The sequence below is a fragment of the Cucumis melo genome, chromosome 8, assembly GCF_025177605.1.
Source record: "Cucumis melo cultivar AY chromosome 8, USDA_Cmelo_AY_1.0, whole genome shotgun sequence".
Lineage (NCBI taxonomy): Eukaryota > Viridiplantae > Streptophyta > Magnoliopsida > Cucurbitales > Cucurbitaceae > Cucumis > Cucumis melo.
In genome coordinates, this window is record NC_066864.1 from 7,960,296 (window position 1) to 7,987,315 (window position 27,020).

At 32.4% G+C, this 27,020-nt stretch overlaps 5 protein-coding genes across 11 annotated transcripts; 2 read left to right on the forward strand and 3 right to left on the reverse strand.

Moving 5' to 3' along the window:
• The first annotated feature begins 224 nt into the window (after positions 1–224).
• LOC103500933 (NDR1/HIN1-like protein 1) lies at positions 225–1,358 on the forward strand. Its single transcript, XM_008464396.3, has one exon. It carries the CDS (start codon positions 382–384, stop codon positions 1,006–1,008), a length of 627 nt encoding a protein of 208 aa, XP_008462618.1. The 5' UTR covers positions 225–381; the 3' UTR covers positions 1,009–1,358.
• A 3,685-nt stretch (positions 1,359–5,043) lies between these two features.
• On the reverse strand, positions 5,044–6,426 carry LOC103500932 (probable aspartyl protease At4g16563). Its single transcript, XM_008464395.2, has one exon. It carries the CDS (start codon positions 6,424–6,426, stop codon positions 5,044–5,046), a length of 1,383 nt encoding a protein of 460 aa, XP_008462617.1.
• Positions 6,427–9,535: 3,109 nt separating this feature from the next.
• LOC103500931 (NDR1/HIN1-like protein 3) lies at positions 9,536–10,579 on the reverse strand. The gene has a single exon (XM_008464394.3). The coding sequence runs from the start codon at positions 10,449–10,451 to the stop codon at positions 9,720–9,722; it is 732 nt and encodes a 243-aa protein (XP_008462616.1). The 5' UTR covers positions 10,452–10,579; the 3' UTR covers positions 9,536–9,719.
• Positions 10,580–12,140: 1,561 nt separating this feature from the next.
• On the reverse strand, positions 12,141–14,788 carry LOC103500929 (O-methyltransferase 1, chloroplastic). Of its 2 annotated transcripts, XM_051089080.1 has the most exons (7): positions 13,993–14,788; positions 13,688–13,833; positions 13,482–13,602; positions 13,080–13,204; positions 12,834–12,962; positions 12,564–12,734; positions 12,141–12,356 (listed from the first exon to the last, which is right to left on the reverse strand). In XM_051089080.1, exons 1-7 carry the CDS (start codon positions 14,180–14,182, stop codon positions 12,285–12,287), a joined length of 954 nt encoding a protein of 317 aa, XP_050945037.1. In that variant the 5' UTR covers positions 14,183–14,788; the 3' UTR covers positions 12,141–12,284. The 2 variants fall into 2 exon arrangements, with proteins under 2 accessions (XP_050945037.1, XP_008462610.1); XM_008464388.3 differs by lacking the exon at positions 13,688–13,833 and having other exon boundaries at positions 13,482–13,586.
• Positions 14,789–14,793: 5 nt separating this feature from the next.
• LOC103500930 (transcription factor E2FA-like) lies at positions 14,794–24,949 on the forward strand. Of its 6 annotated transcripts, none has more exons than XR_007823204.1 (15): positions 14,794–15,823; positions 20,228–20,420; positions 20,652–20,705; positions 20,815–20,900; positions 20,973–21,061; positions 21,178–21,232; positions 21,407–21,459; positions 21,538–21,588; positions 21,681–21,729; positions 23,089–23,154; positions 23,242–23,318; positions 23,519–23,753; positions 24,030–24,096; positions 24,232–24,588; positions 24,665–24,949. XR_007823204.1 is itself a non-coding variant. In XM_051089079.1 (14 exons), the coding sequence occupies exons 1-14, from the start codon at positions 14,885–14,887 to the stop codon at positions 24,369–24,371; spliced, it is 2,154 nt and encodes a 717-aa protein (XP_050945036.1). In that variant the 5' UTR covers positions 14,794–14,884; the 3' UTR covers positions 24,372–24,949. The 6 variants fall into 6 exon arrangements, 2 of the variants coding, with proteins under 2 accessions (XP_050945036.1, XP_016902872.1); XR_007823205.1 differs by having other exon boundaries at positions 24,232–24,576; XR_007823206.1 differs by having other exon boundaries at positions 24,235–24,588.
• The last annotated feature ends 2,071 nt before the right edge of the window (positions 24,950–27,020 follow it).

Below are 27,020 nucleotides of genomic sequence, written 5' to 3' on the forward strand. Positions count from 1 at the left end.
TATGTGAAATTATATAGAAACGAAAACAAAAAGTATTTTAAATAGCTAGGACTTTTTTAAAAAATAGAAAATTTTGATATATTATTTACATTTTAGAGAACAAAATCATAAAAGATAAAATTTTATTATATCGATAATTATTTTTTCCAATGTTATATTTATTTTATTATTAATAATAATAATATGAATATTAAATGTTTTATATAATAGAAATGATTATGAACCATAGAAATTAGAATTTATGATCCATAAATAACACTTCCAATCATCATTCTCTAATACTACTGATCGGAGAGAGAGAGAGAGATAGTGGAAAAGAAAACCATCAACGACTTCAAAACTCATCTTCTCTCTCACACCCTCACCCTCACCCTCACCAACATGTCAAAGGAATGCGTTCACCACAGCAAGAAACGCCCAAAGCTAATCCGTCGAATCTACGCCGGAATCCTCATTTTTCTCTTCCTCGTCCTCCTCACAATCCTCCTTATTTGGGCCATTCTTCAACCTACAAAGCCCAAATTCGTCATCCAAGACGCCACCGTCTACCTCTTCAATATCACCGCTGCTAACTTCATCTCCTCCAGTATTCAAGTCACCGTCTCTTCCCGCAACCCCAACGACAAGATCGGAGTCTATTACGACCGCCTCGACGTCTACGCCGTTTACCGTAACCAACAGATCACTCTCCGTACCGGCATTCAACCTACCTACCAAGGCCACAACGATCTCAACATCTGGTCTCCCTTCCTCGTCGGTAACTCCGTTCCGATCTCCCCCTACAACGGCGCCGCCCTTAATCAAGATCAGGCCGTTGGTACAGTCCAGTTGTCCATTAAACTCGACGGTCGCGTCCGATTCAAGGTCGGTACCTTCATCTCCGGCCGGTACCATCTCAACGTCGACTGTCCCGCGGCTATCATGTTCGGAAATCCAACCGCCGGTGTTATCGTGGGTAATAACGCCGTTAAATATCAGTTGGTGCGGCCGTGCAGCGTTAGCGTATAAGCAACCTCCGTTATTGCCGTCAGAATTCTTGCTCTCCGTTCTCTCTCGCTCTTAACGCCCTTAGTTTTCTACTTTTCTCCATTTTCTTCTCCTTCTTTCTTTTTTTTTTTTTAATATAAATAATTTAGACAATACGTGTTGGGATAAAAGAGTCAGTGAAATTGTAAATTTTTCCAATAGAATAAAAATGAAAAATAATTATATTATAATTATAAAAAAAAAAATTGTTAAATGTGAATTTGTATAAAGAGAGCAAAAATTTAAAGGTTGGGGGCAAATTGTGTAATTTTGTATTTAATATTTTTATTAATGGAGAAATTTTAATATAATGTTTTAAAGATTATTGTGTATATCTTCTCCTCATTCCCCATTTTGCGTGACCTTTGTACGTTCCCATGCCTTTTTCATTTCATTACTCAATTTCTTTCCTTTGATTCTTTGCAAAGCTTTTTTCGATATTTCTAAATTGTAAATCGCTCTTTAATAGCCCTCTAACAATACTTGTTATATTGCATTTTTTTCTAAGTTTTTTTTGTGCCGGATATAATTTCCTCTTCTTTTTTTTTTTTTTTTTTTTAATCTTTATTTATTATTGTCATGTTTTTAAGTTTTTTTAATTTCTTTTGTTAAATGTGAAAGAACTATTACAACACTTTCTAATGTTTTTTTTTTCGGTGGATAAATTAAACTATTAATTTCAAAGTTAATAATATAAGTATTATGTTTATGTAGATGATTTAAGAGTGGTACCAAATGGTTAGTATTAAATTAAATTAATTTAAGAATATTCTCAATAAAGTTGTATTTACTAACTATGGATTGAAATGATACTTAAATAGTTTAAATATGTTTAGTTTTAGGATCCACATTATTCAACATATCCAAACAAAAAGAAAATTAAAAGATTTGATTCCGTAAAAGATTGATTATTATCCACTTGTAATACAATTAAAATCATAAATCAAGAAAGACAAGATATTTGAGTTTGGATTATGTGACATCAACAACTATACAATTACCCTTTTTTTTTTCTTGTTCTAGCTTAAAATGTGCTTGAATCATACACTTCCAATAAAAACATTTCCAAAGAAAAAAAAAATGAAGAATAATATTTATGAGAAACCATTAAAAATTCCATAGGAAAGATGAAAAAAAAAATCCATTTGGAAGTTTGTGCAAAACCCAATCCAATTGAAAGTACCACTTCTTTTATTTTCAAAATGGCACAAAGGAAAAAAAAGAAAGAAAGCCAAAATTGAAAAAATTGAATGGAAAGTTATAGGTGGGGGTGGGTTGATATTGGATGCACATGGCATTAGGGCAAATGGGAAATGGCAGTCCTTTTCCCACTCTCACAATCAACAATAACAACTCTCATACCTAACAATAATTGCATAATTTTTTTTTAAAAAAAAATTCCCACTTTTCTTTTTTGTTTGCTTTTATATTTTGTTTCCATTTAATCATCTCTTTATATTAATTTTTTCAAGAAAAAAAAAAAAGAAAAAAGGAATTATGTAATGAAGTAATTGAGTCCACATCCCAAAACTTCCACATGCCCTCTCTCACCAACCTTACCTTCCATTTGAGTTTTTGGAATTTGTCAATTTTCTCAAACTTATAAACAATAATATTATTCCTTTATTTTTGTACCATTTTTTTGTTTTCTATTATGCCCACTAATTAAGGTAAGCTATAGCATGTGGGTTCTTCTCTAAGTTCTAAGTCTAACCAACTAATTTAACATTTTAATTTATCTTTCTATTATTAAATTTATTTAATCAATGTTCAAATAATGATGTGATCATATGTTTATATTAAATATATTTTTTTTTCTTTTTGGATTTCTTTGACATGGTAAATAGATTAATAAATTAGAGTTGAAGTTGTATTCCTCTATTTTGTATAAAATGAATGCATTTATAAATTTATGTTTTAATGTATTGAGAATGAGAATTGGATTCATAATTTAATTTAAAGATGTAATCAATATAAAAAGATTAATGTTTCATTTGAAAACCGTTGTTTTATTTTTTTTTTTTTGTTTTTTAAAAATCAAGTTTGTTTTTCTCCCTATTTTTTTCGATGTTTTAAAAAACAAAAGCAATAGTTTAGAAAAACTATCTTTTTCTAGTTTTAAAAAGTATATGACAAAGAAAGAAAATTGAGGTGAAAGTAATACTTATAAAAATAGTTTCTAAACTTAATTAGTAGAGTAGAAAAATGAATATATAGGTAGAAAAAATTGATTAAAAAAATTGAAGCAATAATATGGTAGAATATTAGTTTGGTTTAGTAGGTGAAGAATATTATTATTATTATTATTATTGTAGAAAAAGGTAATGGTTGTTAAATGTAACCCTTTTTTTTTCTTTCTTCTATTTGTTACATGGTAATAGTAACAAAAATAAAATTCATTTTTTTAAAAAGAAATTGCCATAAAACAAATTTTTATTGAATAATTGAATGGCTACACAAATAAACACTAACTATGAGAAAAAAACTATGGTCTGAATAATTTTCTTTGGAAAATAAAAATAAAAGAATTATTTATGAGAGGTGAGAGATGAATCATTATTTTATTTTTGACAATGATTGAAAAGAAAGAAAGGGAATGCATTTCTGAGTTGAGTCAGAGGAATGTACCAAACAAATCCACTCTTTTCCATTTGCAATTTCTCTCATTATCCCAACAAAATTAGAAGTCCCAATTTTTATATTGTTTTTCTTTCTCCATACATTCAATTAAATTACTTTCATTTTTTTTTTTAAATTTAGTCTATTTTTTTATTATCTTTCTTAACTTTTTTTTTTTTTGAAAACTACTATTTCTTAGTTTTTAAATTTTTTTTAAAATTATCGCTAAAATATAGATAAAAAAATATAAAAAAACATCGATTTTTTTAAGTTTATTGTTCCAAAAACACACCTATTAAGTAAAATATGGTATGGAATTTCGACAACTATTTTCTTTTTCGATAGCGTTGTTTTATTTAATATTATAACATATATTACGAAACAATTCTTTATACAATGTAGATAATAACACTAAATTTCAAAAGATTGATTTGCGTTTTTCTAATTATATTTTCTCTCTCAATTTACCAATAAAAGTTGTTGATTAGTCAACTTTGATCCGAAAATCGTCATGTTAACACAGGGACAATGGATTGCCCCAACGATTATCTAAGATTAATCTCCATCAAACTCTACGGTCTTTGTTGAGCACATCCAATAACAACATAACACAAATTTCTTCAGAAATGTTAGAATATCTTGAGTCATTATAAGTTTTATAACATATGATCCACTTGTGGAATCCATAGGTATATTGTCACTAATGTAAATGTAATATGAAAATAACTATTGAAACTTAGGTTATAGAAGGTAGCGTTTATTTATTAAGTTTGGCGAGGGTTGCCAAGACAAGACCCAAGCCCAAGATATCTCAAACGTATACCACATAAAGTTAAAGTCTTGAGTGTGACGGTTTAACAATACTACATATCTGTTCAGCAAATGATGATGAACTCTATAAGTAGTCCATTTCCAACAACTAAGAAGTAAGCACTTCATGCATAAACTTAAACATCAAAATGTATTCAACTTAACATTATATTCAACTTAACACTACAATTAAGACAAAATACATTTATGATATATATCGCTCATGAAGTTGGAAATAGATTAGAGTACATTTTGATCACTTCCCAAATTTGAAAAATGTTGCTAAATGGTGATCAAGTGGTATATTGAGTTGATAGTTTTTTTTTAAAGAGGCAATGATGTTTGGTTTTCAACTACTTGACCTCGTTGTCGCATTCGATAAGTAATTCGTTCTTGATTCTAGCTTGGTTATAGAAAAAGTTAAATATTAACTAAAACTAGATAGTGACCACCAATAAATTTACTTCATGAACTAGGTTTTTACTTTTTACCCCCACAGTGCTTTTACCTTTTACCTTTTACCTTTTACCTTTTACTTTTTACTTTTTACTTTTTATTTTTACCGCATTATATTTTTGATAAACAATGTCACGTGCATTTCTGCTTCCGAAATCCGATTCGCTGCTTTGCCAAATCATACTCCACCAAAACATTCTGCTGCTGAAACGCCCCAAATATGATCGCCGGCCCTCCGCCCACGCCCACCACCTCTGCATTCGTCATCATCGTCAAGCACACCACGTTCGCATCCGTCACCATCACTAAGTAATTCTCCGGCGGCAAACTCAGCTTCCCTCCGCCTTTAAACTTCAAAGCCACTTCCGGAAACTCCGCCGATTCCTCCTCCTTGGAAATATTAAAGCACGGCCTCAAACCGGTCTTCGCTTCAATGTCCTTAGCTCGAGGATATTTCACCAGCTGCTTCTCCAATTCTCCCGCTATGGCTTCGAAAATCGGCTTATCTAGAAACGTAAACGTCGAACCGGAATCGATTATCGCGCCTCCTTTTCCGGTGGAATCCGGCACGAGATACTTGTACGGGAACTTCACCGGCTTTCCACCGATGAGGATTCTCCGAAGACTAAGGTAATAGTACTCTCGAAATGCGGTGTTGGATCTTGATGGATTCTCTTGGAAGGGTGCGTAAATGAAACTCTTAGTCTTCGATTCGTCGGATTCCGGACCGGAGTCCAGTACTAGAGGACTACTCACTGGGGAGTCGTCGAACCCGCGTGGAAGGAGGCAATGGGAGAATCGTTTGAGTCGCATTTGCGACGGCAACGATTCAGGACCGCGGCCAAATCCGGCAATGCCGGCTGGTTGATGAACAGACATAACGGAACAACCAACAAGAAAATCCGGCACTCGTTTATTCTGTAAATCCAGCGTTTCAGAGAGGAGAATTCCCGCGGTTGCGCCAGAGCCGTACTGAATTCCATAACCAGGACAAGAATCGGAACATTTTCGAGATTTAGGGTTACAATTTCTACATCTGGACTTCAAATTAGGACCAAAAATCCAAGCACATTTAGGATTTCGACAACCAACAATCTTCACAGAGGAAGATAATTTAGGAACAAATTTCGAAATCGTTGCAGGATCAACATGCGGAAACGAACAATGGGCACAACGATAACCGGCGGTGCAGGGGAACCAGACGAGACTACTTCCAGTATCGAAAATGAACGATAAGTTCTGCGGTGGAGTTCCGAAGGCGAGGGAGACTGCGTAAGCTCCGTAGCTACGAGGGAACAGAGAGACATTCTCGGTGGAAGTGTTCGATTTTGATTGTGGGCTTTTGAGATGTTGAGCTCTGCTGAGTGAAGCAGAGAGAAGATGGTTGATGGTTTTCAATGGATCTGTAAATGGAATTGAAGGGAAAGTAGCGAGGGGGAGTGTGATGGAGGAAGAAGATGAAGTGGGAAGAAGGAGAAAGATGGAAAAGAGAAATGGAATGGGTAAAAACTCCATGGATTTGAGAAGATGAAGATCAACAGAGAGGGTTTGATTTTGCAGAAGCTTTTGGGGTTTAGTCGTTAAATGGAAGAAGAGGGAAATGGACAAGTTTCAATCCCACCGTCTTGACACTTCGTGCCACGTTATATACCCTCATGAATGACAGGTATGTTCGAATTACTTCTACTTTTTTCAAACGGATTTTGAAAGGCTTAAAATCATTTTCATCATATCTCTAATCTATCAAATTGGAACTCTGCTATCCTTATCTCTCTCTTGCAAATCCAACAAAATTGGGTTTTCACACCCATAAAGTTCTTCCCTCTTGTGTTCACAGCTTTGAAACTTTGAATAACATTGTTTGGTATAATTAGTACGGTTTGACCATAGCTAAGAATCACTATATCCTTTATTGTTATCTTTTTGAAAAAAGGGGAAAGATTAAAGAGGAGCATATGAAAGTAATTAAGTGAGTTGTGGGACAGTAAAACTATGGATTGAATTACTATTTTAATCCATTTTGATTTTGGTCAGTATAGGTTTTAATGTTTGGTCGGCACTGTTACAGTTTAGGGAGTCTTTAATTTTGATTGTAGGCTATATTGCATTAAATCAAATACATTTTAATTAGTATTTGTTTACTTCTTAGAATATTGGAAAATTATAGCAATCAGTACTCTTTAGGAAATATACTAAAAATACAGTACAATAATAAAATATTTTGTAAATGTTATCCGGTTCATTTGTAAAATTTTATTTGGTAGTATGTTTTTCAAATTGAAAGTTCTATTTGTAATACCATTAATACATTACTAATGATCACTTTCTATTTTATAATGATGATAAATAGAAAATTTTCGGTCTATTACTTATATTTACTATTAACGATAACTTTTAATTTAAAAAATTCGAGAAGAAGCATCTAAAAAGGTGGTTGCACATTAGTTTTTTAGTCTTTTACAAATTTTTATATCATATATACAATTATTTTATAAGTGTGGTATATGTTTTACTGTTCTTAGATGATTAGTCATTTATGGAAATGGTCCTTTACAAGCCTTTAAGGTATGTTTGGACTCTCAATTTAAATATTTGGGACTCTTATCTCCAATTACTAAAGTTCGTATTTTCAACTATTGTAGTATGTGATTAACTACAATAATATTACCATTTTAAATTTACATTTGTTATAAAATTTATTGTTTTACATTCATCCAGTCTTTTTCTCTTCATTATTGTGTTTACTATTTTTTTTCATTCTTTCTAATAGAAAATTACTAGTGAGGCTTTGAATTCGATATGTTGATGGGCATAATTTAATTAGTGTAGTTAGGTAAAAAATTGAACTATGAAGCTTAAGAAAAGAGAAGAGAAAGATGCTTTGTTGATTTTGTAGTTTATACTTTTGTGTTTTGGTACGTTTTTTAGTCCAAACCGTAGAAAAGATATAACGTTTTAACTTTGTCTTGTTTTACGAAAATCCTTTTGGTTTTAGCCAAAAATAAAAGCAATGGAGTGGCGTTGGAAGCCTCCTATCACATGGCTACTGCTTTGTATGCCGAATGGAAAAGTGAGAAAAAACAATCTCACATTATTCTTATTATAACAAAACTATATTCTCTTTTTACCATATAGATTTCATGCATGTTTCACTTTTATCCAATGAGGTTTTTGTTTCCTTTCTCAAACTTTCAAAATTTTGATCATTGTTTTTCCTTATCATGTTGGTCCATTCCAAATTTTCTAATTATCTTTTATTTTAAGTTCATGGTATATGAGTATTTTTGGTTTATTATCAAGATTCCAAATGATTAGAATTAAATAGACAAAACACAAAGTGTTGGCCTACTTTATCACGTAGTGAATTTTTACGGAGGAATGATTGATATGAATGTGTGGAGATCGATTGTCCAATATTTGCACTAAGATCATGAAGGCAACTTATAGCTAAGATATGTTATAGAGATATAAGTTCAAATTCTCATCTCCTCCTCTTTATTTGGACTAATATATACATATATTTGATAAAAAAATCACATTGGAATGTTTAATTGTATTGAGATTTGTTATAACTAATAGGATTATTAGCTATTAAACGATTAACCTTAGCATAATTCAATTGATTAAGATGTTTTCTTAAAAAAAAAAAAAAAAAATTAAGGGCTAGGAGAGATGATTCACAACCATACAATCACATAAGCTCATTTGGTAATTAAATATGCCAAAGTGTGGTTTGTATAGATCAAAACAGTTTGGTTTACCTAAGTCATTTTTATTGTTCAAGGGTCGCATATCATCTTAATTTAATTGTAAATTGCATATTTTAATCATCCTTAATCTTCCAAGTCTTTTTCAAGATGGGTTCTACATTGAATTTATTAAAATTGTTCAAATAAGTCAACAGCTAAAAAAAGTATTAAAATCAGTGAATATAATGCTGATTTTTGTGAAAATTAGGTTATTGTTTTGTTAATATATTTAGAGGTGTTGACAAATGACAACTTCTTTGTAAAATAATTATTTTGCTTATTTAAATTAGATCGATTAGAAATTATATCTAAATTTTAAATATAAATATATTTCAAAATAGACAAAATTATTTACAAGATCAAACCAATTAAATAATATATTTTATTAAAATCTAAATGTTATATTTACAAATACTACATGCGATTATTAGATTCACATAAAATTTGTTATATCTAATAACATTTTGAAAAAGATTTAAATTATAAGCATATTTATATATAGAGCAACAATTTGAATTTAATAAATATACTATGATATAATATAAAGTCGATTTTCTCTGTTTTATTGAACCGTAAATCATAATAAAATAAATAAAATTTTAGATTTTATCAATAATAAATATTTGTAGAATTGTTTTTATAGTTCGTAAATATTTTATTTTATTTGCTACGGATAAATAAAATAATTTCAAAAAAGAAAAAGGGGCAAATTGAATTCAAAATTTCAAAACCAAATAGCGTGTGATGGTGGGACCCATTTAGCGCCATGCTCCATCGCGTAGCGGACAATGGAATTTTGCGGTTTTTGGAAAAAGAAAATTTTCTTTTTCAAGTTTCAATTTCAAACAGTATCCAAAAAGTAATACACAAAAATATCAAATCAAAAGCACAATGATGATGAATTTCAACATTGAATCAAAGAAAAAATTGAATCCATAAGATTTCACTAAGAACAGATACGAATCTAGAATCAATAATCACAAGCACATACATCCAGAAAGGAAAAAGAAAAAACAAAGAAGAAGATGATAGAAAAATTCAGATCTAAGACTAATACGATTACAAATCATAGCTGCACTTGGTGGTTTCAAACACACCATTTGAAGAAGAAGAAGAAGAAGAAGTACTATTAGATCTCAAAGGAACCTTCAATGGACATCTGATCTTCGGTTTATAATGTCCAAATTTCACTAAACCGAACTTGAATCTAATCCGCAAGTTAATTTTCACATCGATACTGAAAATCCCCGAGCTCTTCTCAGAATTATACGACGAAATTCCATCCGTACCAAGCAGAACAATATTCTGTCCAACGAACGACGGACTGAGTACACTGGTGTTCTTATGGCCTTGATAAAACTGGCTCAAATTCACCGTACTGAACCGCTGATCTTCATAGAACGCACTAACCTCAATAACGTCGTAGTAGATCCCGATTCTCCGATTCGGATTTCTGACGGTGATATTCAGAGCGAGGTTGTAATGGAGGTTGTTATTGTTAGGAGAGGTGAAATTGAACTGCGTGAGAGAGGCGTCGGTAGCGTGGAACTGGAGGAGATTTGGACGGAAGATGAGCCACAAGAGAAAGACGGCAATGCCGAGGACGATGACGACGGTGATGAGGATTTGACAGATGAGATTGAGGATACAGCCGCAGCAGCAGTTGCAGAGGCAGCCGAGACAGCCGCAACAGCCGCAGCCGCTGTCGCCACGGCCAGGGCGGTGGTAGGACTTGGAGGAAGGAGGAGGAATTGAAGGGCCGTAGTAAGCTCCGTTGAGATGAGAGGCCATTGTTGAAGAAGAGAGTGAAGAGGGGAAAGGGGAATTTTGGGAATATTTATAAATTAGGGTTTGAAGTTAATGAGAGGAAGGTTGGTTGATTCTGAGAAAAGATTTGAAAGCGCGGAAAAGAAGATAAGAGTTTATTAGTCAAATTATATAACGCGGATTCTTTATTTGTTGTATACACATAATTCATAACCTCACCCCATAACAACAATGATTATAAATCATAAGACCATTCAAATTCAATTTTTATTTATTTTACAAATAAATGTCTCATTTCAATATGTATCTAAGTTAAATTATACATATAAAATCTACCATTTATGTTATTGGTTTAAAAAACACTCTTGAAAATATAGCCGTATATTTTTAAACAAATGTCAAACGTTGTATTTTTTTTCTTTTTTATAATTTAATCAAGTATTCATTAGGTGGTAGGTAGTAGATTAAAATGTGGGTACAAGAATCAAATCTCACTTCCTCGATATCAAGCACCGGTTGAAGTATGCTCGTTTTGGTAACATTAGCATTTAAGGTTTCAATTATATTTTATATGTTTAAAAGACCTAACTTGAACATTTTTAAACTAAATTTGCAGTATTTATAAGGTAAATTGTTAGGTTCATTCTTAATTATTTTTGTTTTGGAGTTTAAATTGACCTGTCTCATATGGGTATAAGTTTTCAATTTTTGTATCTAACTTTTTATTAAAAAAAATTAATAGGCTCTTCAACTTTTGTTTCTATATTATAAGTCTTTGAAAATTTTATTTTGAGTCTATATATGTACTCAATATTCTTTTTTTACTTTTAAGCGTAAGAGTTTATTAGACACAAAATTTTAAAAACTAGATATATAATTTGCAATTTTAAGTCAATCAAAATTATAAAAATCGTTATAGTTGACCTTTTGAGTCTCGAATTTGTCTAATTATACCTTAAAATAAGAATTTGTGCGCAAGCTTTTTCTAATGATGAACTTAACTCTTAATAAAAAGTTCGTAGGTTATAAGTGAATGTTGTTAGGCGTTTTCTGGTCCAAACTTTATACACTTTTATTATTTAATTAGTCACGTAATTTGTCTATAGAATATCCAACTTAACCAAACACATTATATGCTAATAATGTTGGGGTTGTTGGAGGACTACATTAGCCTATTGGATTAGGTGTGTTTCGATTTTTTTAACGAAATATACTTTAGGCTTTTTCTATACAGTGTAATCGTATTTGATGTTTATCACTAAGGTGATATATTAAATTGATCTACAAGTTGATAATTTGGTAAAAATTAAAATTTAATCGTAATGATTTATGATTAAAACGTAGAATATACAATTTGTAAATTCTTTCTAATGGTCCTAAGGTAGGGGGATTCTTCGTGAAGGTTTTATCGAAGAAAAAGAAATTTTGATGTTGTTTTTTTGATGGTTCATTTGTTTCACGGTAATAAGTTTAATTGATCACTTTGCATGCTTTCTTATGGATGATATGGAACGAGTGTAATAATCGTCTTGTTATGTCTACTAGTTTGTATGAGTACAAAAGAAGGTACCCTTGAAGAATTTTAATCTTTCATATTTAGTTTTCAATTGAAAATCTCTTTTGTAATCAACTATAGGTGCTTAGATCTCCCGTTATTTTATTTTTTCAATAATGAAATGTTTCCTCTTTAAAACAAAATAATAAAAATGCTAATTTTGAATTGAAGTTGATAAACTTTCATTTCGAAATTAAATTGTCAATCTGCTTGGTGCATAAGAAACCAATTGTCATTGTCATCTAAGTTGTTAGTAATAATGACACAACAACAAATGGAAAATGTTACTTTTATGAACAAAATCATAGTTCTTCAAATCCTTCTTCATCTCCTTCGTTCTCAATCCTCTCGAATTCCTTCCTCCACGTTTCCATCTGAGAATGATCATCATTACATCATATAATCCATCACTAAAGATGAAAATAAAGTGAATTTATCTATACAAAGACAAATATCAAAGTATTGACAACTATAAGATGAAACCAAATAAGGTTATAAAGACTATTTTTCATAGCATTAATCCAAAGAGAATAGCATCACAATGAAACTAGAAAATAGGCAGCGTGAACAAATTATATTACCTCATAATCCGAAAATCGTAATTGTTCAGCAACAAATGGAATATTCTTATAGGGTTCCAATGTCAATTCCTTGCCTAATCTCCTTGCAAGTTCCGCAATGGCGATCGTTTCAACCCGAAAACCGTTGCCCATAAAAAGTTTGTCCATCCACTTCATTGTATTTGTACTAGACTGTAATAGGAATCATACAAATGGTAGTTTATTGAGAGGAAGTGAAGTAATTAATTGAAAGACAAAACATATTCCTCAATGCAAATAAAGCAAGCTAACCTTTGACTTAATCTCAGTTTCAGCCAACCAAGAAGGTAATTCACCCAAGAAGTAACTTCCTTTCGTAGCCAAGCTACTAACAAGGAACAGAACATCTTCAAAATCTACCAAAGTCTTAATAGGAAGTCCCTGGAATACAATGAGAAAACAAAAACTAAGCACTTTATTATTTATCCTCATATATTGCTAATGCTACTATACTCAAAACTTAATTTCTTTCATCCATTGAACAAGAGTGTTCATCACCTGCATCACCCATATACTCGGTTGGTCTCCTCGAAAACCTCTACTACAAATTTCTAATTGTACATGTGGGGACTCCAATGGTACATGACAGAAAAAGTTGCCTCTTGAAATCTTAGCCCCACTACCTAACCATTTTCAAGAACATCAAATCATATTCTATAATGGATCTTATGAACCTTACGTCTACAATGAATTTCATGAACATTTTGCCTGCCCAATCGATTTCATGAACATTGCATCTTGTTAGTGAATTCACAGATTAAAGCTAAGTTATGATCACAGCAGATATACTTGGTCATGTGTTTCAATTTCAATTTTGATAACTAAGATAGCTGAACGTTAAACAAATTGCAAGGCTAAAGTTAGAACATCTGTCCATAAAAGAACTTGGGGAGAACAAACCTAGCAAATCTTGAGCAGCTCTTTTAAAGACATTGTCAGGGGATATGTCGAAAATTATTGTCGACATTGGCCAACGAATCCGATATGGTCTAGTATCCATTCCATCTGTTAGCAACACAACCTACACACATTAGAGATGTTAAAAACTTACTGTTATTGAGTTTGAAGCAAATTTTGACATTTTTATAATATTTATTTGCTAATACCTGCTTGAATCCGTTAACATTATTGACTTTTTGAATCAAATTATCGTCTAAGAACTTAGTTACAACACAATAATGGTGAGAGTTTGGGTTGATTTGAGGATTAGGAGTAGCCCAACAACCGGCGTATTCATCAAAAAAAAGGGGATCTGCATACATACAATTACAGAAAATTGAGTTCTAAGCATTTTAAAACGATTTCTAACTTATTCCATATACTCTGTTACACAAGACAATCCTCTGATTGTAGTGCACACCAAATGTTCGATGAAGTGTCGGACAGAAATAATTATGAGAATTTAACATACCCGGTTGTTGGGACTCCATGAATCGGAGAGAGGCAGCTTCTTTTCCACTGAGGAATAAAGGGTCATCGTCTTCACGGAGATGTGCTCTGAGACCCCCAATTCGGATCTTGGTCTGCAGTGATGGCGAGCTGAGTACAGCAGTTCGTGGGGTCAGCATGTTAGCACTTGAAAAGCTCCCAGTGAAAGCCATGGATGAACGTGAAAAGTGAACCAGGGATTATAGACTTTCTCAAGTAAGAAGTAGTTGAAAGAAAAACCCAAATGGATTGGAGGGGAGGATGGAGAATTAAAAAATATAAACTCGGCTAAGCCCCAAGCTGTTCGAAGTTCATCGAAACTTCTTTTGCAGCTGCAAATTTCTTCATTCGCTATCACTTCTTTTCAGTTCTGAAATTTTCTTTGCCAATAAATACTTGGAGGATTGAATAGATTGAAATTAACAAAATTGGGTCAAAAAGGAAAACAACCCTTGATATTTTGCCTCGATAATGGGAACTGTATCTTCTTCCTCCAGTATTTTGTGACGACCGGTAGCAACAAACAAAGTTTTTCTCAGACACCAAACAACCAGGTGAAGAGGACAAGAGTGAGAAACTGACCAAGAACTAAAGCAAGCAAGAAGTAGGACTAGAGGGAGAAGCTAAGGTACAAGAATGAATAGAAGGAAACAAAGCTTGGTGGTTACTTTACAATATATGGTATGAGATTGTTGAGCCCATAATATATGGGCCTGGGCAGGCTGGGCCTAGTTAGATCCATCGGTGATTTTGTGTCTCTTTTAACATTATTCTGGATTTTGTTGAAGATAGCACTTATCCTCTTCAATTCTCTTCCTCAACCACTTCCTAGATTTCCCTCAGTTAAACCCCACAAGCTCTCCATTAACCATGCAATGGCGGATTCGTCTCTTCACCTCCTCTCCAATGGCGGATTCATCCGCCATTCTTCTCCTTCCCCTCTTTTCCCCTCTCTTCCCCGCTTCAGAACCCTCCATTTCCCCGTACTTTCCAATTCCAGAACCTCCTTCATCTTCCCTTCCAAACTCCCTCCCCGCGTCCCCACCATTCCTCCCCTCTCCTCCCCGCTCCCTCCATCTCCGCCTCACACCGACCATCACTCCGACTTTCAGGAGAAAATGCTCTTCCTCGACTCCATCGGCATCGACTTCCTCTCCGTCATCAAAGACCACCCTCCCGTCGCCTCCGCTTCCCTCCCCGACATCAGATCAGCCGTCGATTTCATGACCTCCATGAATTTCACCGCCCTCGAATTCCGTCGAATCGTCGGTATGTGCCCTGAGGTTCTCACCTCTCGCGCTTCTGATCTCATCCCTATCTTCACCTTCCTCCTCCGCGAAGCTCGAGTCGACGGTTCCGACATCAAACGCGTTATCAATCGACGCCCTAGATTGTTAGCCTGTAGCGTGAAGGATCAGCTCCGTCCAACTCTCTACTTCCTGCAAAGCATCGGCATATCCGAGGTACATAAACACACATCCTTACTCTCATGTAGCGTTGAAGAGAAACTGATTCCGAGAATCGAGTTCTTCGAGAACTTAGGGTTTTGCCGACGGGATGCTTTGATAATGTTCCGGCGATTCCCGCAGCTGTTTTGCTATAGCATAAAGGAGAATCTGGAACCGAAACTTAATTACTTTGTGGTGGAAATGGGGAGAGAATTGAAAGAGTTGAAGGAATTTCCTCATTATTTCTCGTTTAGTTTAGAGAACAGGATCAAGCCAAGACATCAAAGCTGTGTGGAGAAGGGAGTTTGTTTTCCATTGCCGGAGTTGTTGAAAAGCAGTGAGATGAAATTCCGGGAGAAATTGGAGGTATGTTGTGATTCTTCAATACCCTTTAGAACTTCTCCTTTGTGGTGTACAAAATTGTGATAAATTCAAATTTCTTTAATCCAAAAGTATAGAATTTTCATAGCTCTCGGTTTCTATCTTCATTTCAATTCTGATATGATTATTTCCTTGGGTTCTTACAGTTTTAATTAGAGGTTTAACATAAGATTTGGCCTCATAATTCCCATTTAGTGGAACAACACAATATTTTAGATAGTTTAGGTTCTTCAGTTTAACCAATATGTGAATAATAGTAAATGGAAAAATATTTTAGATAGTTTTGGTTTAGGTAGATTTTAGGAATAGATGCAAATGTAGCAATTATATTCAAAATAATTAAGTATATAACAACATTTATTGATAGACCATGTAGCAAATGTTGTCTATCACTGATAAACCATAAGAGTCTATCAAAACCATAAGAGTCTATCAACGAAAGAAGTTATCATTGATAGACTCTGTTATATTTGCAATTTTTTTAAAATATTGCTACATATTTAATAATTATTCTAAAAATTGCCACCTATTATAATTAATCTAGATTTTAATATCTTAGATTTTCCTTCTTTTTAAGTATAACAATAAGAAAAGTTAAATTACATAGATCAAAATAATATTTAAACCTGTTAAAAAAATTATGGTTGTTCTACGAGTGATTCTTTTGCACTAAAACGTGGGTTTTTGAAATAGTTGTGTTTGTTTTATTGAGCAGCCGTGGGAGTGGGAGTGAGTAGAGTAGTGGTATGAGAATTGCACCATAATTAAATGACCAAAAAATATGATAGATCAAGCTTTGGCTCAAGAAATATTTAGCATCTTGCATTGGAACAAGCAGAGTCCTGCATTTTTCTTACAATATGTGTAGCTCACTCACTCCCTTCTCCATTATAATTTTGTTGATGTAATGCTCTTGAGGTCGGAAATTCAAATGTTCATTTTTCTATTTGTTGTACTAAAAGTACGGTAAACAAATCCAAAGGATTTTAGACCACGTTGTTCAATGACTTTTGGGTACAAATCCCACAATGTATAATGTATAGCGTGTTCGTCTGCAAAAATTCAAATGAAATTGTGATGTTTATTACGGGTAAATTTTTTTGTTCCCTATGTATAAAAGTTAGAATAAGTTCTGGAGATGTTTCGTATCTTGTTCTGATCCTTGGAGATAACTAATAGAGATAATTTTTTTTTTTAGTTTTGTGAGTTAAAGTTCAAGTTGTGGCAGGACAATAGTTGATTTTCTGTGTATATATATATATAAGAAGATTTAGAGACTGAATTACAACTTACCATATTGTATGATGCAACTAACAGCTAGAGCAAATTCTGACTTTCAATAATTCTCTATAAGTATCTTCATTTATTAAGTATAGTGAAGCGATGAAAATGTGACGGTAGAATTTTAGAATTTATGAAAAAATGGATTAGTTTTCGTGTATGAAAAATGCAAGTATTCTATATATACATTTTGAATTTATGAGAAATTAAGAATTACTTATTAATTTATGTGTCACAATTGTTCAAAATAAAGTGATGTTGAATGTGGACTAAAGTTTCATTAACATATTAACATTTTTATTAACGTTCCACACATTTTCAGAGTTTGGCTTTGGTTTGAGGAGTAAATCAATTGTACTATAACAAATATTTGAAACATTACAAAATAAGCAACAAGATCTCACTAGTTTGGGAGACAACTCAATTGATATATATTATGTCTATGTCTTAGTGACAAAGATGTATCTCATTCAAAATTTCACATTCACGTTATATTTAAAAAGTATAAATAAAAGAAAAACATATAACGATCAAGATGTATGTGGTTTGAATACTCGCATGGTGAAAAAAAAATATAAATAGTACAAACATCTTCGCTACTTTAAATATGTCTAGTATATATCTTTGTATAAAATATTTTCAAAGAGAAAAAAAAATTAGAAAGAAGGTGTCATTAGCAATTTGAATATTTTTGTCCTGGCTAAGCTTTAACTAATTTATAGTTTTAGATAAAATTTGTCGAATGAACTTTCCTACGAAAACAATTATTAAACTCTAATTTTGATTTTAAAACAACATAGTTATTATAATTTCAATTTTACACCAATTTAGTCTCCAAACTATAGAAATATAGCCATTTTAAGTTAAAATCGACAGTTATCTAGTTTAGTTTATAAAATTTATTTTGAAAAGGAAGACTAAATAAAATAGCTAAATTGTAATATATTAAAATATATTGTTAGAGATAGATGATATATGTCTATAACCTATAAATAAATATTGATATTTGATTATAAATCACTCTTTTAAGAATCAATAGAATTTATTATATAAGATAATTTAGGACTAATATGTTGGATTACAAACTTAGAAAGTAAATATGGTATATTTCCACTATCAAATAAATAAATAAATAAATAATAATAAAAAGAAAAAGAAAAAGTAAAATGGGGTCTTTGTGCAAATTGGAATAAGTTTGATGGGCCAAAATGCAAATAGTCAAAACATAATTTTGTTCCACTTGTGTTCCCTCCACATCCATCTAAACAAATTTCCCTCCTCCCATCTAAAAGCTACCGAAATGCGATTCCTTAATCTTCACCTTTTACTTCTTCAACTTTGATCTCTCAACCCTCAACCCTATTCCCTCTTCTTCTTCCTCACCTTCTCAATCTTCATCCCATTTCCCCATCTCCTCATAATTCCCTCCCAATTCCAATCTTTTTCTATTCCTATTGGCCTTTTGATCCTCCATGCGTGGTGCCTCTCGAGCTCCGAACCCGTCGGAGCCACTGCCTCACTCTCACTCCCATACTGCCGCCCAGATCCTACCACCTCTCAACCGCCAGCTCGCTGGTCAATATTACCATTTCGGCGCCGCTTCTTCCAATGCTATTGATAATCAACCTGATACCGTCGTTGTTAAACCTCTGGTCAGTAGTGCTGCGATTTCTCTATTGCTTTGTTGTTTTTCTTCTGCATTGCTGCCCATTTTGCTTATTGCTTTAAATCTATGTCCATTTCTGATTTGTTGTACCTTCGGTAACTGGGTTTCTCTGCTTGTATCGGTTAAATTTTACTTTTATTATGATTTTTCTATGTTGGTTAATTATTGTATTGGTTTTAGTCAAAGCCGATCGAAAGATCGCCTGTTTTGATCGTCGTCTAGAATCGTTGATTAGTTGTTTTCCGCGGAAAGTTATTTGTAGTGGGGGTTTTTGACTTTCTCACTTCTTTCTTATCTAAGAATACTTGAAGTTTGATGTCTGACTACTCTTTTTTTTGTTATGAGACTAATCATTTATGTTGTGCACCTTAAATATAACTAGGGAATTTGTCTCACGTATTGTGGATAGATTGGCAATAATTGACATGTCCTAATTAAGAATGCATGTTCCAGACATCTTCGGGGGGATTGATTCAATGGTAGTTATTACTCGGCATATTGATTGTTTGTTTGTTTGTCTATTGAAGGATGGGGGCTTGACATAGGGAACAGGAAATTTTAGTAAATGCAATGGTTATCTTGCTAAATACCTTTAGAGATTGTAGGGTTCGGAACATTTTTTTTTTTTGTGTGTGTGTGTGTGTGTATTGGCTCTTGAAGGAAACAACAGCATCGACAAGGACAAGCATTTAAGAGCGTTATATGTTGCTTTGAGAGTTTAGTTTTTTTTTAAAACTTTAACCAATAGCTATCCTACAAAAAGGCTGGAGTTTTTTGGTTTACCCCATGCGGCTCACTTTGAGAATTCAGTTTATCCTGGAAGGATGCCCCTACTGACCTTTTACCTGTCTAGTTACTGACTGAACTGATCTCTTAGTTTCTATTTCAATTGCATATACCGTTCTGTGCTTTCTCTTTTATTATTCTTTCTTTATGTACATTTCTGTCCATTTGAATTTTTCTGACATTTGTTTTTGTAGTGCATATTGTTATGGGTGTTTTTCAAATAAGCAAAGGATTCTTATATTCCTGCTTTCTAATTAATTATCTACACGAGAAATTGTGTGTATATGGAGGTTATGACTTATGATGATCTTAAAAGTTAATTTCATTGGTAGACTTATCCCGTCGTATATATAAAGTGAATTAGACCATAGATGTAATCCAATCATTTGTATAGAAAACTAACAGTCAAGAATATAGAAGATAGTTCATATGATTTGAAAGATTATAAAGATCACGACAATTGGTTTGATTTAATTGAGGACTCAACCTCAATAATAATTTCTCTAATTTTGAAGTTCAATAATCATGCAAATTGTATTAGTTACTTATTTTCTTACACTTTCGCGATTCTTCTATACAGTATTTGGAAATTATCTTCTAATTTTCTATTTGCTTCTAAATTCTCGAATTGTCGACCTTTTGATGTTTTTTTTCAGAAATCAAAGCAGAAGGGCGTCATGTATAACAATGTGGTTAAATCGAATGACTACATTCATGATGAGGGGTCTTCAAAAGATGCTCTTAGTTGTGTTCAAACACCTGTGTCTGCAAAAGGAGGAAGGGCGTACAACAAGTCAAAGACTTCAAGGAAAACTACATCTGGGCCTCAAACACCTATCTCAGACACTAGTAAGAAAATTTATATGCTTTTAATATGTTTAGGTTGATAGCCGTAACTTGTAGCTGCCCTTTTTTTGTTGTTGTTGTTGGAAATCCATTGCTGAACGTTGTTAATATTTTTAATCCTGTTTTTCTTTGTGGGATGTTATGTAGTGCCTTTTATTGCCCCAACTATCTGTAAACGAATTTTTGAATTAGGATTGAAGCAGCATGAATATTATTAATTAGTTTTAATCGCAGGCACTTATTCTCCCCTTACTCCTGCTGGAAACTGTCGATATGACAGTTCTTTAGGTAACTTTGCAATTATTGACAATTTATTATTGTTCATTCTGTCCAAGCTACATCGACGCAGAGCTTCGTGTTAAATGTATGGTGTCTGAAAGTATTCTGAAACTTTTAGGTCTTCTGACAAAAAAATTCATCAATTTAATTAAGCAAGCAAGGGATGGCATTCTTGACTTGAACAAGGCTGCAGAAACTTTGCAGGTAAAAGTTATAAATACATTAAACTTTGATTTTCTGTCTAGTGATGACTAATATGAGATATTCATGACACAGGTGCAGAAAAGGAGAATATATGACATAACAAATGTTTTGGAAGGCATAGGTCTCATAGAAAAGAAGCTGAAAAACATAATATATTGGAAGTAAGTGTATCAATTGATGCGTTGGTCCAAGTTTTTTCATTCAATTTATTCATTACAATTTTTTATAAGAACTTGAAACCACTGGTTTGCTTAGAATCTATTCAATATTTGTACAGAGGATTTAATCAACAAATTCCAGGAAATGTGGATAGTGACGCTTCTATGTTGCAGGTTTGTTGCTTTTGGTTACTGTCTTTGAGCTTTAAAACCCTGACTTTTTTGCATTTAAGAATTATTATAAAGAATTATTTGTACAACTATTTTCTGGAATATCTAATAGTGACTCTATCTAGAACCTATCCTGGATAACAGTCATAATTTGAGAGTGGACCTTGTATCCTGCAGGTGGATGTTGAAAACCTTTCTTTTGAAGAGCGTAGATTAGATGATAAGATAAGGTGTATATTTAATTAGTTATTAATTTCTATATTTTGAATCACAAATGATAACTCATAGTTTCATAATTATGTTTGCAGAGCAATGCAGGAAAGACTGAGGAATTTGAGTGAAGATGAAAATATCCAAAAGTAAAAGTTCTTTTCTCCTCATTATGTTATATTTTCCACTTAGTGCTATATGAATAAAATAACAATATAGCGTATGTTTTCAATTACAATAGGTGGCTGTTCGTAACAGAAGACGACATTAAAAACTTGCCTTGCTTTCAGGTAAATTTGTTATAAGTACTACTAATTATAACACTTATTTGTATGGTCACATGATTTTGAGTATTGAATGTGTATGTTTCAGGATTCAAATCAAAATGCACCTGCTATACCCTAACTAGGACAACGCCTCACTTCACCAAAAAAGAAAATGAAAGAATATAACGGAAGAGATGTAAACTAAGACAATAATATAACTTGAAAGACAAAATTCCAAGTGGAATCTTTTTTTTTTCTTAAATTTAAAAAAAGAAAAAGAAAAAGAAAAAGAAATGGAACTTTCACTGAAATAAGATGAAAGAATATGAAAGCGTGCACTGAACTCAAAAGGGATAGCCCACTAGAGGCCAAACTGCTAAGTGCTAAACATACAAAAGAGGCCTCCACTTCAAAATAGTAAGACCAAGTAGCCGTTTACAAAATCTTTTGTAACTGAAGTCTAATAATATAAGCGTTCAACTACACCTTCCAAGCTCTCTTTTGATCCCCAGACATTTATTCCTCTCAATCAAAGTATCCTATTAAGATCTATGGAACAGATGTGCAACTCATATATGTAGACCTCTATGAATTGACATAATATGTTTAAATGATCAATGGTGGGTGGTTTATGGAAACATATTTGGTGCGATCTCCAATCTCTTCAAATAACTCAGTTTGTCCTTCTAACATTCATCTTACGAAGGGATGGCGTCAATTCGCCCATCCCTGGTAATGTTACACCTTTTTAATCTTACAGCACGTTGATGTTTTTCCAATCTTTACAAGTTAATAACTATGCAGCTGCCTCGAAAAATCCTTGCTTGTATATCCCTATAAAGGATTTGGCATAACATTTTCTTCTGTACAGGATAACATCTTTTACCAATTCATTTTGTAAACTTGTTTGTTGACTAAGACATTGTTTGGGTGAGAAAGATCTGAAAAGAGAGCTTCGGAAATCAGATTAGCCCATGGGAGAGTAGTAAGCAATAATGTTTTGGGGAGTGGATGGGACTAAGTGACTAACTAAATGTAAGATGGATGTATATAGCTGAGGGGAAAGTACCCTGTGAGGTAGGCAGATTTTGGAAGCTGTCCGGGAGACAAGAGGTCTCCTTCAAGTTTACTGTTCAGCGACGAAATAGTCTTTGTGACTTCAATCAAATTAAGGTTTCTTAATATAATGATGACGATGGAATGAAATTTTAGTTGTGATATCAGATAGGGATTTAGAATAGAACGATAAAAATACTGTAGAGTTGTATTTAATCTTAATTAATGCATCTGATAGTATTCTTTTACATGAGACAGTACTTGTTTAGTTCATAAGTTGACAATCTTGCTAAAAGTTGTACTTAAACCAGCTCTTCTTTTGGGCAGAATGAAACGCTGATAGCAATTAAAGCTCCTCATGGAACCACATTGGAAGTTCCTGATCCTGATGAAGTAACGAGCTTAAGCTATTCTTTACACTCAATGTCCTTTTTAATTCTCCTGACAGCTGAAAGAATGTTCTTATTTTCATTATGCTAGGCTGTTGATTATCCACAGAGAAGATATAGGATAGTTCTTAGGAGTACAATGGGTCCTATTGATGTATATCTTGTCAGGTATCCTTTTCTCTACATCATCGAGTTTTTCTTTTTAAAGGCAGATTTTAATAATAGACTGCATTGCTCTAAGAATTAATTAAATGATAGTTCCTATATCCATTTCTCATATTTTCAGTTTCTCTTATTTTGTAATGTAACCTTTATTAGGCAAACAAGAATTTAATTGTTTTTTCATATTAAATTTTCTTTTTTCTTAGTCAATTTGAGGAAAAGTTTGAGGAGATGAATGTGGTGCAGCCACCTAGTAGCTTCCTACATGCTTCCAGTTCAGGATCAAATGAACATCTAGCAACAGAAGCAATCATTGGGGAGAGTAGTAGAAACGAAATTGAACCTCTAGCTCATCTGTCCCAACACAGCAGCAGCTGTGATGTGAATGGTTCAAATGAGTTTCCTGGAGGAATGATGAAGATTCTTCCTTCAGATATTGATGTAAGCATCTCATTCTTATATAACGTATTCATAATCAGAAAAAAAATGTGGAAAAAAGAAGCAGTCATATGTGCAAGTGTGTACACGCTTTCCAAGAAAAAAGAAGGAAGAAAAGGGTAGATACGGATAGATGTCCAAAAGCACACTTCTCTTATCTTTACTTATTTTATTTCATTTTACTACAACGAATTATATGTGCTTGCATATACGATCTATGTAAATGAATTTGGTCAATCAATTATTCATGGTTGATTGAGTTCTATCATTTTATTGCAGAATGATGCAGATTACTGGCTGTTATCAGATGCTGAAGTCAGCATTACAGATATGTGGAGAACAGATTGTATCCTTATTTAAAATTGTCTTACTCTTACCATTGTGCTATCCGTATATATTTGTTATAATAATTCTTAAAAGTAGGGAAAAAAACCATAGAAAGATCTGATTACAGAGTTGAATTCTTTCACTTTAGCTACAGCAGATATTGCATGGGATCAATCAGATATGGTTACTCATGACTTCTTAATATCTGATGTCAATACTCAAAGGTCAAGACTAGGAAGCCCACACTCAGAGACAGCTGAAGCACCATCTGATGTTAACTTAAGACAGAGGTGACAAAGGAACAGATCTGATTTTAATTCATTAGTGATCTGTTCCCATCCTCATTAATCCTCAAGATGTTGATTTGTAGCCAAACAAACAGTTGAATTTGACTGGAACTCACGCTCAACTGTACAGTGTAATTTTTATAACCCAACTAATATATTGGGAAAATTTTCCAAGCATGGTATAGAATACAATTGCCGGAGCTAGTCGAGCGGTGAGTGCTGAGGTTAGTATTTGCATATGGTATAGCTAAGATTTCTTCGATCTCTTTCCTGTTTGATGATGCAGTTGGATCATTTCAGGAAATAGAAACAAACTTTTGTAAGGTTGCAGATGGGCAGAAAGAATCATGTAAGATAGGTTTCCAGACATTATCAGAGCGGCAAAAGCTTCAAATGCATTGGTAAAACTTTTCATCTTCGGTTTCAAATCCATTTTAACAATTAAAGGGTTTGAGATATCTATCTGATATGAGGAAGAAATAGTTCGATTTAATTGAAATTTTGTGACAATGGCTTGAAATTTTTCTTGGAGTTAACCAATGATTATGGAAATCATAGATGACTAGAAAACTCATGTGTTTGTCATATTCAAAGTCACTTTAGACATGTTTTTAGTCATTCAAAATCAATTTAATACTTACTTTCTACTTTAGAATTGATTTTGAACAATTAATACATGTTTCAAAGTGGTTCTTAGCATGATGGAAAGTGATGGGAATACTCCAAAAACCGTCCAAAGTTACAGATAACTATGAGTTTGATCGATGAAAACTGGGTATAGTTGAGTTTGGATTAATTTGGTCAAATTTGGTTGGTTTGATTTAGTCCGACCCCAAGAACTGAACCCACTTGCTTACACCTAAACGTCAACCATATTGTAATGAAAATTTAAAAGGGTTCTCTCAACTTTATGTCATTTAAATCTTTTAGTCTATGGTCTTCGTTGGAGATCTAATACCAATTGGTCAAGAAAATTCTGATTGGTCTAAGGTGGGATTGGCTTTGGACCACCATTAACTTTTCATTTTCTTTTAAATTTAGTCCTAAGTTTTTTTTTTTCTGGAAAATTTAATACCTTTTCATAGTTTATTGTCTATTTTCTCTAAACATTTATTATCACTTAATTTCATTTTCTTTTCAATATGTTTACTTACAATGACACCCTAAATAGTATGTGTATCTATTTATATATATATAGATAGAGGATATATATAAAATTTTAATACCCAAGTGTTATGTATACTAATCTTCTAGCTTTTCAAAAGCTTGTCTGATGTATTAATCTGGCCTTTGGCTTTAATTATCACCGTAAGCCCCATTCATAGTTCATATATTTCTTTGGATAAAAGTTTATTTTGCATTGGTTTGGGTTTTGTATCATTTTAATTTCGGGTATTTAAATTTAATTTATGTATTTTCAAAAAAATCTTTAAAATAGTCTTTCTATTCCGATTATTATTATTTATTTATTTATTTATTTATTTTTGTTTTAGAAAAACAAATAGGCAACTAATAGCCTTTGTTAGGTCTCTAAATTTTGAAAATGTATTTGCATGATGTTTTTTTTTCCTCCTAGATGAAAATGATGATGATTATTATTATTTAATGTTTTTTCCTCCTAAATGAAAATTACTATTATTATTTAACAAGCTTTGATAAGAGTTATATTTGAAAGACTAAATTTGAGATTTATTCAAAAAAAAAAAAAAAAGTAATCAATATTATAAGAACTAACATGGGACTGAATTTAAAGTAAAGAGACTTAGATTGATATTTTAACCTAATTACATATATTTGAATTCTTAGGTTGTTTTTAATAAATTAATGAATGTTGTCTTAGGTTGACATCTCTATAATTAGAGGGATATATATTTTTATTCCATCATTTTTAGACCAATTGGAAAATCGATAGTTTGTCAAGTTTTTTCCCTTTTATCATTAAGCCAATAGCTAAGAAAATGAAGTCAATTTAAAGTAGATTGCCTATCCCATCAATAAATCTACCTATTCTAATTATGTTAAATCCCAAAATTTTCCCTTTTAATTTTTTTTGTTTTTTTTTTTGATAATAAATACTCTTTCCATAATTTAGACCAAAGGTACTTTGGCCCAATACTTTAAGCATAAACCAAAATGTAGTTGAAGACTTAATTAGCTCTAAAACATCAAAATCTTATTAATCTTTAAGCAAATATGTATCTTCAAAAAACTTTTCTTAATACTTGCTCCAACTCTTAACTTTAATTGCATTAAAAGATTTAGTAGGCATATTTATGGACACCATGACCAACATTAGTAACTAACTTAGTGGTAAAACTATCATCACATTTTTCAAAATTATTTTTGCTGAAATATAAAATCTCCCGTCAACAAAATTTATGTATCTATTCTCTATTGTGGAATAAAAAAGGTTTGTTATTTGATCAATTAGATCATTTCCCATTCATGCAAAAAGCAAAAATAGAATACATGTAACCATGCAATTGCACTTTTGCTGAAATTTAATAATAATCCATTTGAATTAAAAAGTTAGCCCACTATATAACCATATAGGTTGTTAAAAAAAGCCACAAATTAAAGAATTGAGAAATACTTTTTTACATTCATAAGAAAAAAAAAGAATCTTAGTTCTCCAAAATCATGGAGCCCACAAACG